General features: G+C 36.4%; 1 protein-coding gene across 1 annotated transcript; it reads right to left on the reverse strand.

Moving 5' to 3' along the window:
• Nucleotides 1-5,154: 5,154 nt before the first annotated feature.
• On the reverse strand, nucleotides 5,155-6,322 carry LOC103247922 (olfactory receptor 51G2-like). The gene has a single exon (XM_008019913.3). It carries the CDS (start codon nucleotides 6,102-6,104, stop codon nucleotides 5,163-5,165), a length of 942 nt encoding a protein of 313 aa, XP_008018104.1. The 5' UTR covers nucleotides 6,105-6,322; the 3' UTR covers nucleotides 5,155-5,162.
• Between the last annotated feature and the right edge of the window lie 6,300 nt (nucleotides 6,323-12,622).

Below are 12,622 nucleotides of genomic sequence, written 5' to 3' on the forward strand. Positions count from 1 at the left end.
TGCAATATAGGCTGAGTACAGTCAGTGTAATTATTTTCTGGATGTTTCCAGAGGATTGAGTCTTTGTGCAGCGTCTTCATTTGTAGCATACTTCCTGTCTTTGGTTTTACAGGGTGGTATGTTAGTGAACTATTTTGGTGTTTAAGCTTTGTGTTGTGATCCAGTAGGTGATACTTAGGTGTAATGGTTTCCTCACAGCTGCAACTGTGCTCCTTCTCAATGCTCTGAAAGTGTGGGCTCCTCTTCCACCTGAGTGCTAGCTGTAGATAGCAGCTTGGCACTCTGAGGCTGCCCACTGCTGCTTTTGGGTGATCTCAGGGTTTATGCTTCCTCCCAACTTGGAGGCATCAGAGGCAGGGATCTTAGTAGTGGCTGTGGCTGAGGGTCTTTTGCCTGTCTCCTGGAGGCTCCATCCCAGAGAGAAGCAGGTCAGCAATTGCTCAGTGCAATCAGCCTGGGATGGGTGGTCTGTGCCGTTGGCCCAAGCCAGGGGTTCCTGCCTAGTGATGAGTTGGGGGGTGCTTGGGGTTCATGGGAGATGGACTGGCCTTTTCTCCTTGGGTCAACTTCAGGTTGTTGGAGGTGTGGATAAGGCACTCAGGGTCTTTGCACCTTCATTAGTCTGAGGGTGGCAGGGGCACTATTACTGCGGAGACTGTGGCAGAGAAGCTTACATTTGCCCCTGGGACCTCCACCTCCAAGAGATGCAGAGCTGCTGTTCTGGGAGTGTTCAGCTGGTGGGGTGGGGCAGATGCACTGCTGGCATGAGCTTCAGGCTCCACTTGTTGGAGAGCAGGGGAGTGGGGGTCACTGGGAGGAGAGACTAGTGTCTCTGTATGGTGACTGTGGTGTGCTGTAAGCTCAGATATAGTCCTAAGACTCTTTGTCTCCTCCCAAGAAACAGGGAAGAAAGGATAGAATCACTGTTGTGGCAGTGGCAGAGGGACTATCAGCTGCCTCTGTGAACCTCTCTCCAGGGAAACTCCAAGCCTATCAGTGGGTGTTCTCAGCTGCAGGTGGGGACAACTGTTTTGCAGTCATGAGCTGGGGGCTCTGCCAGGTGAAGAGTGGGGAGTGGGTGTTGCCAGAAAAAAAAGACTGGACTCTCTCCATACAGTATACTAGTAGTGCCAGCATAGTGAGTAGGCCCTTTGTTTCTTCCCCAGCCCAGGGGATGTTAGGGTGGTATCACTGCAACCATAGTAGTGGAGAGATTGTGGGATGATTCTGGGATTTCCTTCTCAGAGAAATTCTGGTCTGCCACTGATTAAGGTAATCAGGTTGGGGCAGGGTTCTTATTCTGGAGTCCCAGGTCAGGAAGCCTTGCCCAGTGAGGATAGGTGAGAACTAACACCTGCATAGAGAAAAGTCTGGCCACTTTTCTTTGAGGTGGTTGGCTTGTGCTGGGGGTCTGGACCTATCCCTGGTCCCCATGGATTCTCCATAGCCTGGATACAGCAAGGGTACAAGATGCAAGACAAAAAAGATGGCAACCCATCCCTCCCACAAATGTGTGGTGGTAGTTGTGCTAATCCATTTGATTGTAGTAATAATTACAATATATATGCATCTACTAAATCATCACATTGTACGCATGGTGTATGCATAATGCTTGTCAATTATATATGGCTGAAAAAAATTATCTAATTCCACATTTGCTACAAGATACAGCTTTAGAATTAAAGATACAAGCTGATTGAAAGCAAAAAAATGAAAAGTATATATCATGCAAATAGTAACCACAAGAAAGCTGGATTGGCTATTCTAATATCAGACAAAATAGAGTTTAAAACAAAAATAAGTAGTACTGGAGATAAAGTAGGTCATTTTACAGTGATATAAAGGTCAACTCATCAGGAAAGTATGGGAAAATATAGCAATTATATATGCAGGTATTAACAGAGCAGCAAAACATATGAAACAAAAATGGACATATATGAAGGAAGAAATAATTTGAAAATAATAGCTGAAGACATTTTTAAAATTTTACTTATTTATTTACTTATTTATTTATTGAGAGACAGGGTATCACTCTTTCACCACAATGGCAGTGGTGCAACTGTAGCTCGCTACAGCCTCAAACTCCCAGGCTCAAGGAATTTTCCTGCCTTAGCCTCCTGAGCAGCTGGGACTACAGGCATGTGCTACCATGTCAAGCAATTTTTTAAATTTTTTTTTTTAATTTTTTGGTGGAGGCAGGGTCTTGCTATATTGCCCAGCTGGTCTTAAACTCCTAGCTTTATGATTTCCTCGCACTTTGGCCTCCCAAAATGCTGGGATTATAGGCATGAGCCACCATGCCCAGGCCAAAGACTTTAATGGATAGAAATAGATTGTAATAATAGACAAACAATAGATAGAATAACTAGACAGAATATCAACAAGGAAGTAGAAACGTGAACAACACCATATAGCACTTTATTCAACAATAGAATACACATTTTCTGTAAGTGCACAGGGAATATTTTCCAGGATAGACCATATGCTACACCATAATAAAATTGCAATACATATAAAAGGACATAAATAATTAATAAATAAATAAGAATAAAGTATATTCTTTGACCACAAAGGGAAAAGATTAAAAATCAGTAGCAAAAATCAATTTCAGAAACTCACAAATATGTCAATAGTAAACACCACACTACCACAATAATCAAAGAAAAAAGGAGAAAACTGTGAGGAAATAATACGTTTACACTTTTATAATTTAAACTTTTATTTTAATAAAAACAGTGGCAAAACATGTCAAAATTCATAGTATGTCTCTAAAGCAGTTCTTACAGTGAAATTTATCATTGCAAATGCTTGTATTAAGGAAGAATAAAGATATCAAATCAATAACTGAAACTTCTACCTTAAGACTCACAAAAGAAGAGCAAACTACACAAATGGAAGGAAGTAAACTTTAAAGACTAGACCAGAAACCAGTGAAATAGAGGATAGAAAAGCAAAAACAAAATTAATAAAACCAAAAGCTTTTGGTTTTATTAATTTCGTTTATTTGGAAAGAGAAAATTGACAAACATTTATCCACATTGACCCAGAAAAAAAGGGAAAATCAACTTAAATTACCAGAAAAATTAATTAAGGGAAGGCATTATTACAAACATTATAGAAATTAAAAATCCAAAGGAATACTATAAAAATCATATAATACTTAGATAAGATGGAGAAATTCCTAGAAAGATGCTAGTTACTGAAACTGACTTCAGTAAGTGGAAATTCTGAATGAACCTGTAAAAATAAAGATATTGAATTAGTAATTTAAAAACAAAAATTACCAAAATAGATGAGTTCAGATTTGGATTATAATCCAAGGTATACAATAAACACCTGGAAGTCATTATTAATATAAATAAATGATTGAGTTAGAAAAAAGGGAAAAATCTCTCACACAATAATTTCAAGTAGATAATCTGTCCTCATGGTTTCTACTCTTTCAGTGTAGGCTTTGCAAAGTGACTTCCTTTAAAAAAGTACAGTATGGAAAAAGGGACTTTTAAAAAGAAAAAAGGTTAAGATGACAGTGGAGAAACACGACAAATACTACCCCATTCACATGAATAAAGTCATCATCAACAGTGATGTCATGTTGCTAATATGCATTATTGATATGATGCAATAAAAATGATATTATTCCTCTGTGGTCTTATAACTTACTCTAATAATGAGAAAAGCATCAGAAAAGTCCTGATAGAGGAATATTTTACAAACTGCCTATTAGTAGTCCTCAAAAATGCCAAGGTAATTGAAAACAATGAAAGAAGACTGAGACACTTTTACAGTTAAGAGTAGTCTAAAAACACAGGATGGCTAATGTAATGTTATACCCTGGGTTGGATCTTGGAGTACAAGAACAATATTTGGAGAAAAACTTTAAAAAAATCTGAATAATATTCATCTGTGGTTAATAAATTACCGTTGTTGGTTCACCAATTGTGAAAAGAATACTCTACTAATGTAAGATGGTAATAATAGGAGAAATTGAGTGCAGGATGTTAGAGAACTCTGTACCATATTTAAATTTTTCTATAAATTTAAAACAACTGAAAATAAGGTTACTTTAAAAGAAAAGCATGGTTAATAATGCAAAGGAAAATGGAAGTTTAATCAAGATGTGAATGTTGAATTTAGTAACAAGTAGAGCACTAGAACCATCATAAGCTGCAAATCAGTGGAATCATGAAGATGAAAATCACACCACAGCAGATTCAGGTTTGAGTGGGAGGTGATGAAGTTGAACTAATCAGTATATACAATTCTTTGAGGATACTTTCTTGTGCTATATAAATTAAAAACAGATATTTCAATTGATCATTTTGACTGAAAACAAAGCCTTCTTAGCATAATATCTCAAAATTTTCTAGTAATTAAAATCTGTATCTACATGAATCTCATAATTAAAGATGAAGAATATAATCACCAAAAAATATGTTAAGCATTTCAGTGCAGAATGCCATTGGGAATACAGAAAAGGATGATCAGGACAGTGTATGTACAGGAACATGGGAAATAAACTGTATTCCTTCTTGCTCAGTTTATAAGAAACACATTTTAAGATGTAGAATGACTTGAGATTGCCATAAATAATTGAGAAATGTACTGAAAACCCAGGTAGAAAAAATGGACAATAGTCTGGCTCTCATAGTTTATCTACTCCTCATAGAAAGCCCTCTGTAGATTCCTACATACAAAGTCATCACTGTTTCTGCTTTATTCCAATTGGTGCAATTAATTTGCTCCAACTTTTCTTCTACATTTCTAAAAGTCTGCTAAGTTTTGTTCATTCATCATCCCTTTTTGATACGAGGTTCTCCAGCTGGAAATATTTTTTTTCCCTGAACAGGAGATCAAAACTTGCATTTAAAAATTTTTTGTATTAGGTTAAAAAGTCTAGGAAAACTTTTGAAACCTAAATCTTTCTCAGATATATTGAGGGCCTTCACAGTGTATAATGAATAACTTCACCGTAAAATATAACTACACCTTTATTCTCTATATTGAAAATATACAGATTTACAATCATTGAGGTTTAGGTCCAGCATCTTAAAGTCAAAATATCATTGGTAATATGTGAATTCTAAATTCAACATTATATGAAATCTTCTCACAAATATAAGGGGAATGGAGGGAAAGATATGTTTCAGAATCTCTGTCATCTACGCTTCGTGTTTCTTGAATTTCTTGAGGATTCTGTCACGAATCTGCTTGGTCTTAACACTGTAGACAATGGGGTTCATGAGAGGTGGAACCAGCAAGTAGACATTGGCCATCAGCACATGGACAATTGGGGAAGCATTCTGTCCATAGCGGTGGATCATAGATAGCCCAATCATTGGTGTATAGAAGGTGAGTACAGCACAGATGTGGGAGATGCAAGTATTGAGGGCTCTCACTCTCTCTGCCTTGGAGGCTATACTCAACACTGTGCCCAGGATGAGGACATAGGATAGGAGGAGAAGCACTGAATCAAGTCCCATGGAACAGATGACCACCATGAGACCATAGATGCTGCTGACTTGACGGTTGGATACAGGTGTCTTTATGAGGTCCTGGTGCAGGCAGAAAGGGTAGGACAGAATATTGACATCATGATATTGAAGCTTCTTCAAGAGGAAGGAAGCTGGAAAGACCAGAGCCAAGGCCCTTCCAGCAATTGCCAACCCAATCCCAATGATTACATCATTGGTTAGGATGGCTGCATAGCGCAAGGGTTCTCGGATTGCTATAAAGCGGTCAAAGGCCATAGCCAAGAGTACAGCTGACTCGATAATTGAGAAAACGTGAATGCAGTACATTTGGACCAGACAAGCATTGAAGGAGATCTCCTGCACATGGAACCAGAAGACACTGAACATGGTAGGCAAGGTAGTGGTAGATAGGCCCAGGTCAGTGAATGCCAGCATTGACAGAAAGTAATACATTGGTTGATGGAGGGAAGACTCAGTTCTGATAATGAAGAGGATGGTAATGTTCCCGGCAATTGAGGTGGCATAAATCAAGAAGATGGGGAGGGAAATCAAGTCATATCTGCTTTCAAGGCCTGAGAGGCCCATTAGGAGGAAGCGAGGGTATAAGGCAGAACTATTGAAGACAGACATTGTGCTAATGGATGAACCTAGAGTCTAGGTGAGGAAACAAGAATATGGAAAATTAGGGTAAAAGTCAAAATTGTAACAAGATAAATAAAATACTTTAATTTATGCTGCTGTGTGTTTAATGGTTTTGATCATGTCTATGTTCATTATATCTAATTACCCCACCTGTTATTTATTTTTTATTTATACCGATTTTTTTCTTTACTGTGCATTTATTGAGGTTTTTTGTTTGTTTGTTTGTTTTTTCAGTCTCTCTCTGTCGCCAGGCTAGAGTGCGGTGATGCACTCTTGGCTCACTGCCACCTCCGCCTCCCGGGTTCAAGTGATTCTCCTACCTTAGCTTCCCGAGTAGCTGGGACTACAGACATGTGCCACCACGCCTAGCTAATTTTTATATTTTTAGTAAAGACAAGGTTTCACCATGTTGGCCAAGATGGTCTCAATCTCTTGACTTCATGATCCCCCCCACCTCAGCCTCCCATAGTGCTGGGATTATAAGATCATTTTTTTAGAGATGGGATCTCACTATGTTACCTAGGCTAGCATCAAACTCCTGTTCTTAAGCAATCCTCCCAACTCAGCCTTCTGAGTAGCTGGAACTACAGGTGCATGCCACTGAAACTGAGAACATACTTTATTAAAGGAAATCTGGTAGTGTTAAAAAATAGAGAAATATATAAGAAATGACATCAACTATGTACAAACTAGTGGACAGATAAGTTAAAATTAAGAGTTAAACATTTTGAAGTTGATATTAAAAAAAAGAAAAGAAAAAAACGCATGATTTAAAACACAGAAGAGACAACTAACCCCATCCAGTCAGGTCAGGGAAGATGTATTGAAGGAGATTCTTAAATTAGGGCTTAAATGACAAATACTAGGGGGATAGTATAAAAGAGCCGTGATGTACATCCTGTACTGATTAAAATCCATGTAAATACAGTAAGATATTAGAGAGTATTGCAAATGTAAGTCACTACAATTGAGTAAAGCTATAGGATAGATGGCTCTTCATATGGTTCTTGAAGCTAAGGTTAAAAAGAAGTGAACCTGAATTTCTGAAGGAACTTGTGTGTAAATATGAGAGCATGGATATAATCTTAGAGGACACAATGTGCTCATTGTAACAATAAACAATATGACCAGATTTATAATATATCTGTGTCAAAATACAATCAATGTTTAAGAGTGGTCTAAAGGCTGACAAGAGAGAAGGCAAGGAAACCTGTTAGGAGACTATTGTAGTCATTAAAAGAAGTGGATGAAATCTAACCATGGGTATTATGAGGAATGAATAGTACATGGGAAGAAAAAAATAACATCTGTAACGTAGATCATCAGATGCTAAGAGTGAGAAAAAGAAAGAAATCCAGAATAGATTTATTTATTTGATAATCTTTTTCCTGTCATTTATTAAAACAAACAAGGGACCTGCCTAGAAATTTGGTGAAACCAGTGGGCCAGATAATTCCTGTTTGGTTATGAGAAATTTGAGGTGTGTGGAAGAGATAGTGATATATTTTCTATAAAAACAAAAAACACAATGCCAAATTATAGAAAGAAAATAAAAGATTTATGTTCTCAGGGCTCAATTACCACAATACATCAGATGAGCTGCAGGAAACAGACAGATACCACCATGAACTGGAGAAGATAGGCATTACAGAAAAAGCCCTAGAAACCTGTTACTTAGCATCATAATGATCACCTGATTCCAGTTATTCTGGGTACAAAACATCAAGAAAATGTTTATTTAGCATACTTTATTTCAAAGTTTTTCCAAAATTTACATGGTTCATTTTCCAACCTACCCTTCTCCACAAATATAATCACGCTTCATTGTTTCCCCAATAGGCATAATTAATTATAAAATAACAAATTCTGTATCATTCTACAGAGATGACAAATATTGTGCAATCTGGTACCCTTTTCCTTACTTTTTATGAGCAGGTACAAAATGAAGAATAGAAGAGAATTATTTTATGCATTCTCATCCTACATTTAGTGATTTATATACTATACTAGTTATAGAAAATGATCTTTATACACCTCCTTCACTTTCCCAGCTTTTTATGTTATAAACTTCTGGTCTGCTTCATTATTGAACACTATGTCATCACTTTGGCATTCTCACATAATTATGCTTTCTTTCTTGATACCCACCATCAAATTTTTACGCAGTCTTCAGCATCTCTGTCCTGCCTACGCACACCAGGTCTTCCCTCTTACATAACTCTTCCCCACTTCTTTTTATGAAAGTGCCCGGCTTAGGGTAGTCATAATCTGACTTCCCTGATGGATGTAGACACAGGCACCCAACTCTCAGTAGCTCCGTCTCTAGATTCAGAGAAAGTCAGTTGACAATTGTTATTTACTACCTCTTTGGAAAGGTTACTAAACCCCTTTGAGTATAAACAAACTGGCAATTGTATTACTTTATATAATACTTAAGAGATTCAAGCAAATGTATGTAAAGTGCCTGGAACAATATCTAAGATTTAGGAGATACTTTGGACTTAAGTGAAGCAAATTGTTAATTAAGATGCTGAAGTAGCCATGCTCTTAAGTATATCAGCCAAACACAGCAGTGACACAAAAGCAGGTGCTGTCTGGAGTGCCCACGTTATCACATGTAAAGATGTTACCTCCCATGACTTCTCTTAAGAATTATCTTGTACAGACTAGTGGACAGAGAGCTAAAATTAAAATTTCCTTTTTCCCTCTTAATATTGTTAAGTATGTATGCTGTATGTAACACAAAATAGAGGAGGCACTCAAATCATCAACTTTATTATCATCAACTTCAGTTTTAACATTACAGGTTTTAGTTAATATCAGGTAGTAATATTTTGAGAAAACAGATATTTCAACACATGGGTTTCCACTATAGGTGCTATCTGTGCCTAGAAGTGAGTTTGCAATGGCAATTTCTTCCCAGAGTTCTTCTGAGCAACTTTCGAAGGGACTAGTCTGATTCTTTTGGAGGAAGGTAAAACTGTACCTCTGACCTATTCTAGAACAGTTATTTCACATGAGTAGAAGTCATTCCTACTTTTTGACCTTTACTTACACTTCCTAGATTCTTCAAATATATAATGTAGTAATCTCTTACCCATTTTTCTCACCTCAAAACCTTCCTGCAGGCACACCTGAGCCCTCAAGTGCAGACTCCTCACCCTACTGCAGATTGGCTGGGTTTCCAGTCTTTCAAGCTTAGAGACTGCCTGTAGGTTAAGAAAGTCACTGAAGACGGGCATCGAAGAATAATAAAATACACAGTGTATCCTAAGGCAGATAATCCTTCAAGGAAGCATAAATGTCCTGAGTAAGGCATCAGTCTCTTCCTCAGTAACTCCAGAGCCAAGATAAAGCTTTTTTGCCTTTGACATTCTTGACTTTATCCAGCTGGGTGCTTTATCAGCACTACTGTGCTTTAACTACTCTGGCCTGTTTGCCCATCTTCACTAGCTGGTTCCCCCAGGACCACTCTTTTTTTTTTTTTTTTTTTTTTTTTTTCTTCATTACAACTTCTAGGGGGAATAACTAACATCAGTGCTGAAAGAGCTATTTCTCCTGCTCGAGGACAAGAGATGGTCATGCCAACTTCCCAATCCAGAAATCCAGATTGGGAAGTAATTGAGAAGTATTCTGAGGGTCATGTGATAAAGATGAAAAACAATGGGCTTAGTCAGTCAGAATGATGTATAAAAAAATTTGTGCTCTAAGAAACCAGATACAGCATTTACTAGCCCTTGTATGCTGAGAAAATTATTCTGTATTTAGGCCAAATTTTTTACAACCATACACTAGGACATACCTTGTTGAACTGTTACAAAAAATATAAAATCATGTGTGTAAAGTAGAAATTCATCGCTCAAAAGTCATGCTTATTATAGCACTTGTAAATTATAAAGGGCTATGGGATCCACATGTGGTTGGTCCATAATACTCAATTCTTTTACCAGGCACTGGACAGAAGGGTAAACATTCTACCATCATCATTCTGCAACAACTGCTACTTGCACTGACCCACAAATCTGCCTCTGAGCATTCAATGAAAGAAAAGATGAAGATGTGATATGATACAAAAGGTTACACTCCCATATTATCACTATCTAGCAAAGACATAAATCCCTGCAAAGTATTATTGTGAAGGGTGTGTAATTCACAAATTACACAGGTAATAGAGATGATCATGGAGAACAGGTTTGGCAAACCTCCTTCAATTTAGATGAAAATCCAACATTTTACTTGTCCTCTTTCTCAATTGCACTTCACGTTTGCCACTAAAAAATGTATCTCGGTTATGCCACTGATGTTTCTTGATGCGTTTTTTTCTGATTTTTTCAAAACTCATGATGTAATTAATCAATATGTTTCTAACCACAATATAAACTACCTCTAAGGTCTATCATTTTTGTTTCCATTTTTTTCAGTGCCAGATCAATTCAAGTCATTTCCAATAAAATCTTGATTCAGGAGAAAATGACTTTATGGTGGTTTTTAGGGATACCACAGCTACCTCATACAACATATTTTCTTATCAGTCTATCAAATTTGACTTTTCTAGCATTTTATGTTATGGCATTTTCCTTGTCAAAAGTCTTTAATGTTTTCACACACTTTTATTAGATTTTTCTAATATTTACAATAGACCACTATTATAATAGATTTAATGGCCAAAACACCAAACACACATCAATCATGTTTGGAGGAAACGTCACATAGTCATTCCACTGTGTGTAAATATAAGTAGGCCCCATTAACATCTAATATTTTACAGAAATCAAGCATTACAGAAACTTGTGTAATATAGTTTAACCCAGTCTTTTCAAACATATTTTATGCAGACAGCATTTATTAACATCTGAAATTTGTGTTCTGCAGAGCTCAATTTGGAAATGAATGCCTGGAAAATGTTGGATTTAAGGCAGTGATTTTTAACAAGAAGGATTTTGCCTCAAAGGGGTGTTTGACAATATCTGGGGCCATTTTCAGTTGTTGTAATTGGGAAAGTGTTACTGGCATGTCATGTGTAGTTACCTACAATACTTCTAAACATTCTACAATGTGCAGGACAGTGATTCACAACAGAGACTCATCCAGTCCCACGGCAATAGTGTCAATGTTGAAAAATCCTGTTTTAAGGAGAGAAAAACAAAACTACACTAAAAATCGAAATTCTGTGTTTAAATCTGTGGGTAGTATGAAGGCCAAGCACATTAACTCTAGACCAATTACAGTAAAGAACACTGTAAATCCAGAGGTTCCTTACTTTTGAATTCCGATTCTGGCACTTAACTGCCTGTGTGACTAAGAAAACTACTTAGGTCTTTTCACCTCTTTTTCTTCGTTTATGAAATGAGTTTCATAATAATTTTAAGTAATAGAATTTTTATAAATATTCCATGTGTTAATAAATGTATAGCATTTAGAATGTATTTAATAATCAATAACAGATCATCAAAAATTGATTCCCTTTTCCTTTAATACAGGGTTGTTTTAAAATTAGTTATTATTAGTATCCTGTGGGTGTACCAATTCTGTGACCCCATATTTTGAATCCTGAATGGAAACTTCTCTCAAAGACACTGATAAGTATTTTAAAGGGTACATCAAATTTTATAGTCATTAATTAATTCAATCATAAGATTACTTTCTCTGGATCCAAACTCATGAGTATCAATGAGCCTTTAACCATGACTTGGATTTCCATGCATATATCTTTTAAGAAAGCAAACATTTTGGGAAATGTGTGTCTAAGTTACATTTCACACATTAATTTAATATGTGGGCATTCTGAAATATGCATTTTATCTAATAAACTTGAGTTTCGAGATTTAGCTCTCTTGGCTTTGAAAAGGTAAAACAACTACGAGAAAATATGAACAAGAAAAGCCATTGGCAATCTGTCTAATAATATCTTGCACCTTATTTTCACCTTCATCGAGTTGAATAAGACTTAGTTTAAATGGTAATTTACTCTTTCTTCTTGAAGATTAATCACTGATTCCATATTCCTAGTGTATCAGGCTAACACTATGCTCCCAAATCTCATTTAATCCCATTTTTATCAGTTTTTATTATATAATTATATTAATGGATCTCTTAGTAAAACTTTTATAAACCTTGTTGACTAAGCTGATGAGAAAACAAATAACTATATGTAATATTTAAGAGTAAGATTTCTTTATCAATAAAAATAATTTAAATGTATTAAAATGGATACATCGAGGTATTTCTTTTTTAGATTTTAATGTCATCCACACTTTTAAAATATCTTGTTATTAATTCATAGTATAAGAAAGAGTAAGCTAATGTTTGTGTGTGTTTGTGTGTGTGTGTGTGTGTGATCTGAGAAGCTCTTGTGTGTTCACAGAAAGACAACATCATCATTGAGCCCAATGCAGAGTTCATGTGGAGAATGCATGCAAGTTGGCATGTTAATGGAGAGCAGCATAGTCTAAGATGTGCAAGTCTAATTACTAGTTGGAAATTGTTTAAATTTTATATCCTAATAC

Source organism: Chlorocebus sabaeus, chromosome 1 (assembly GCF_047675955.1).
Source record: "Chlorocebus sabaeus isolate Y175 chromosome 1, mChlSab1.0.hap1, whole genome shotgun sequence".
Taxonomy (NCBI): Eukaryota; Metazoa; Chordata; class Mammalia; order Primates; family Cercopithecidae; genus Chlorocebus; species Chlorocebus sabaeus.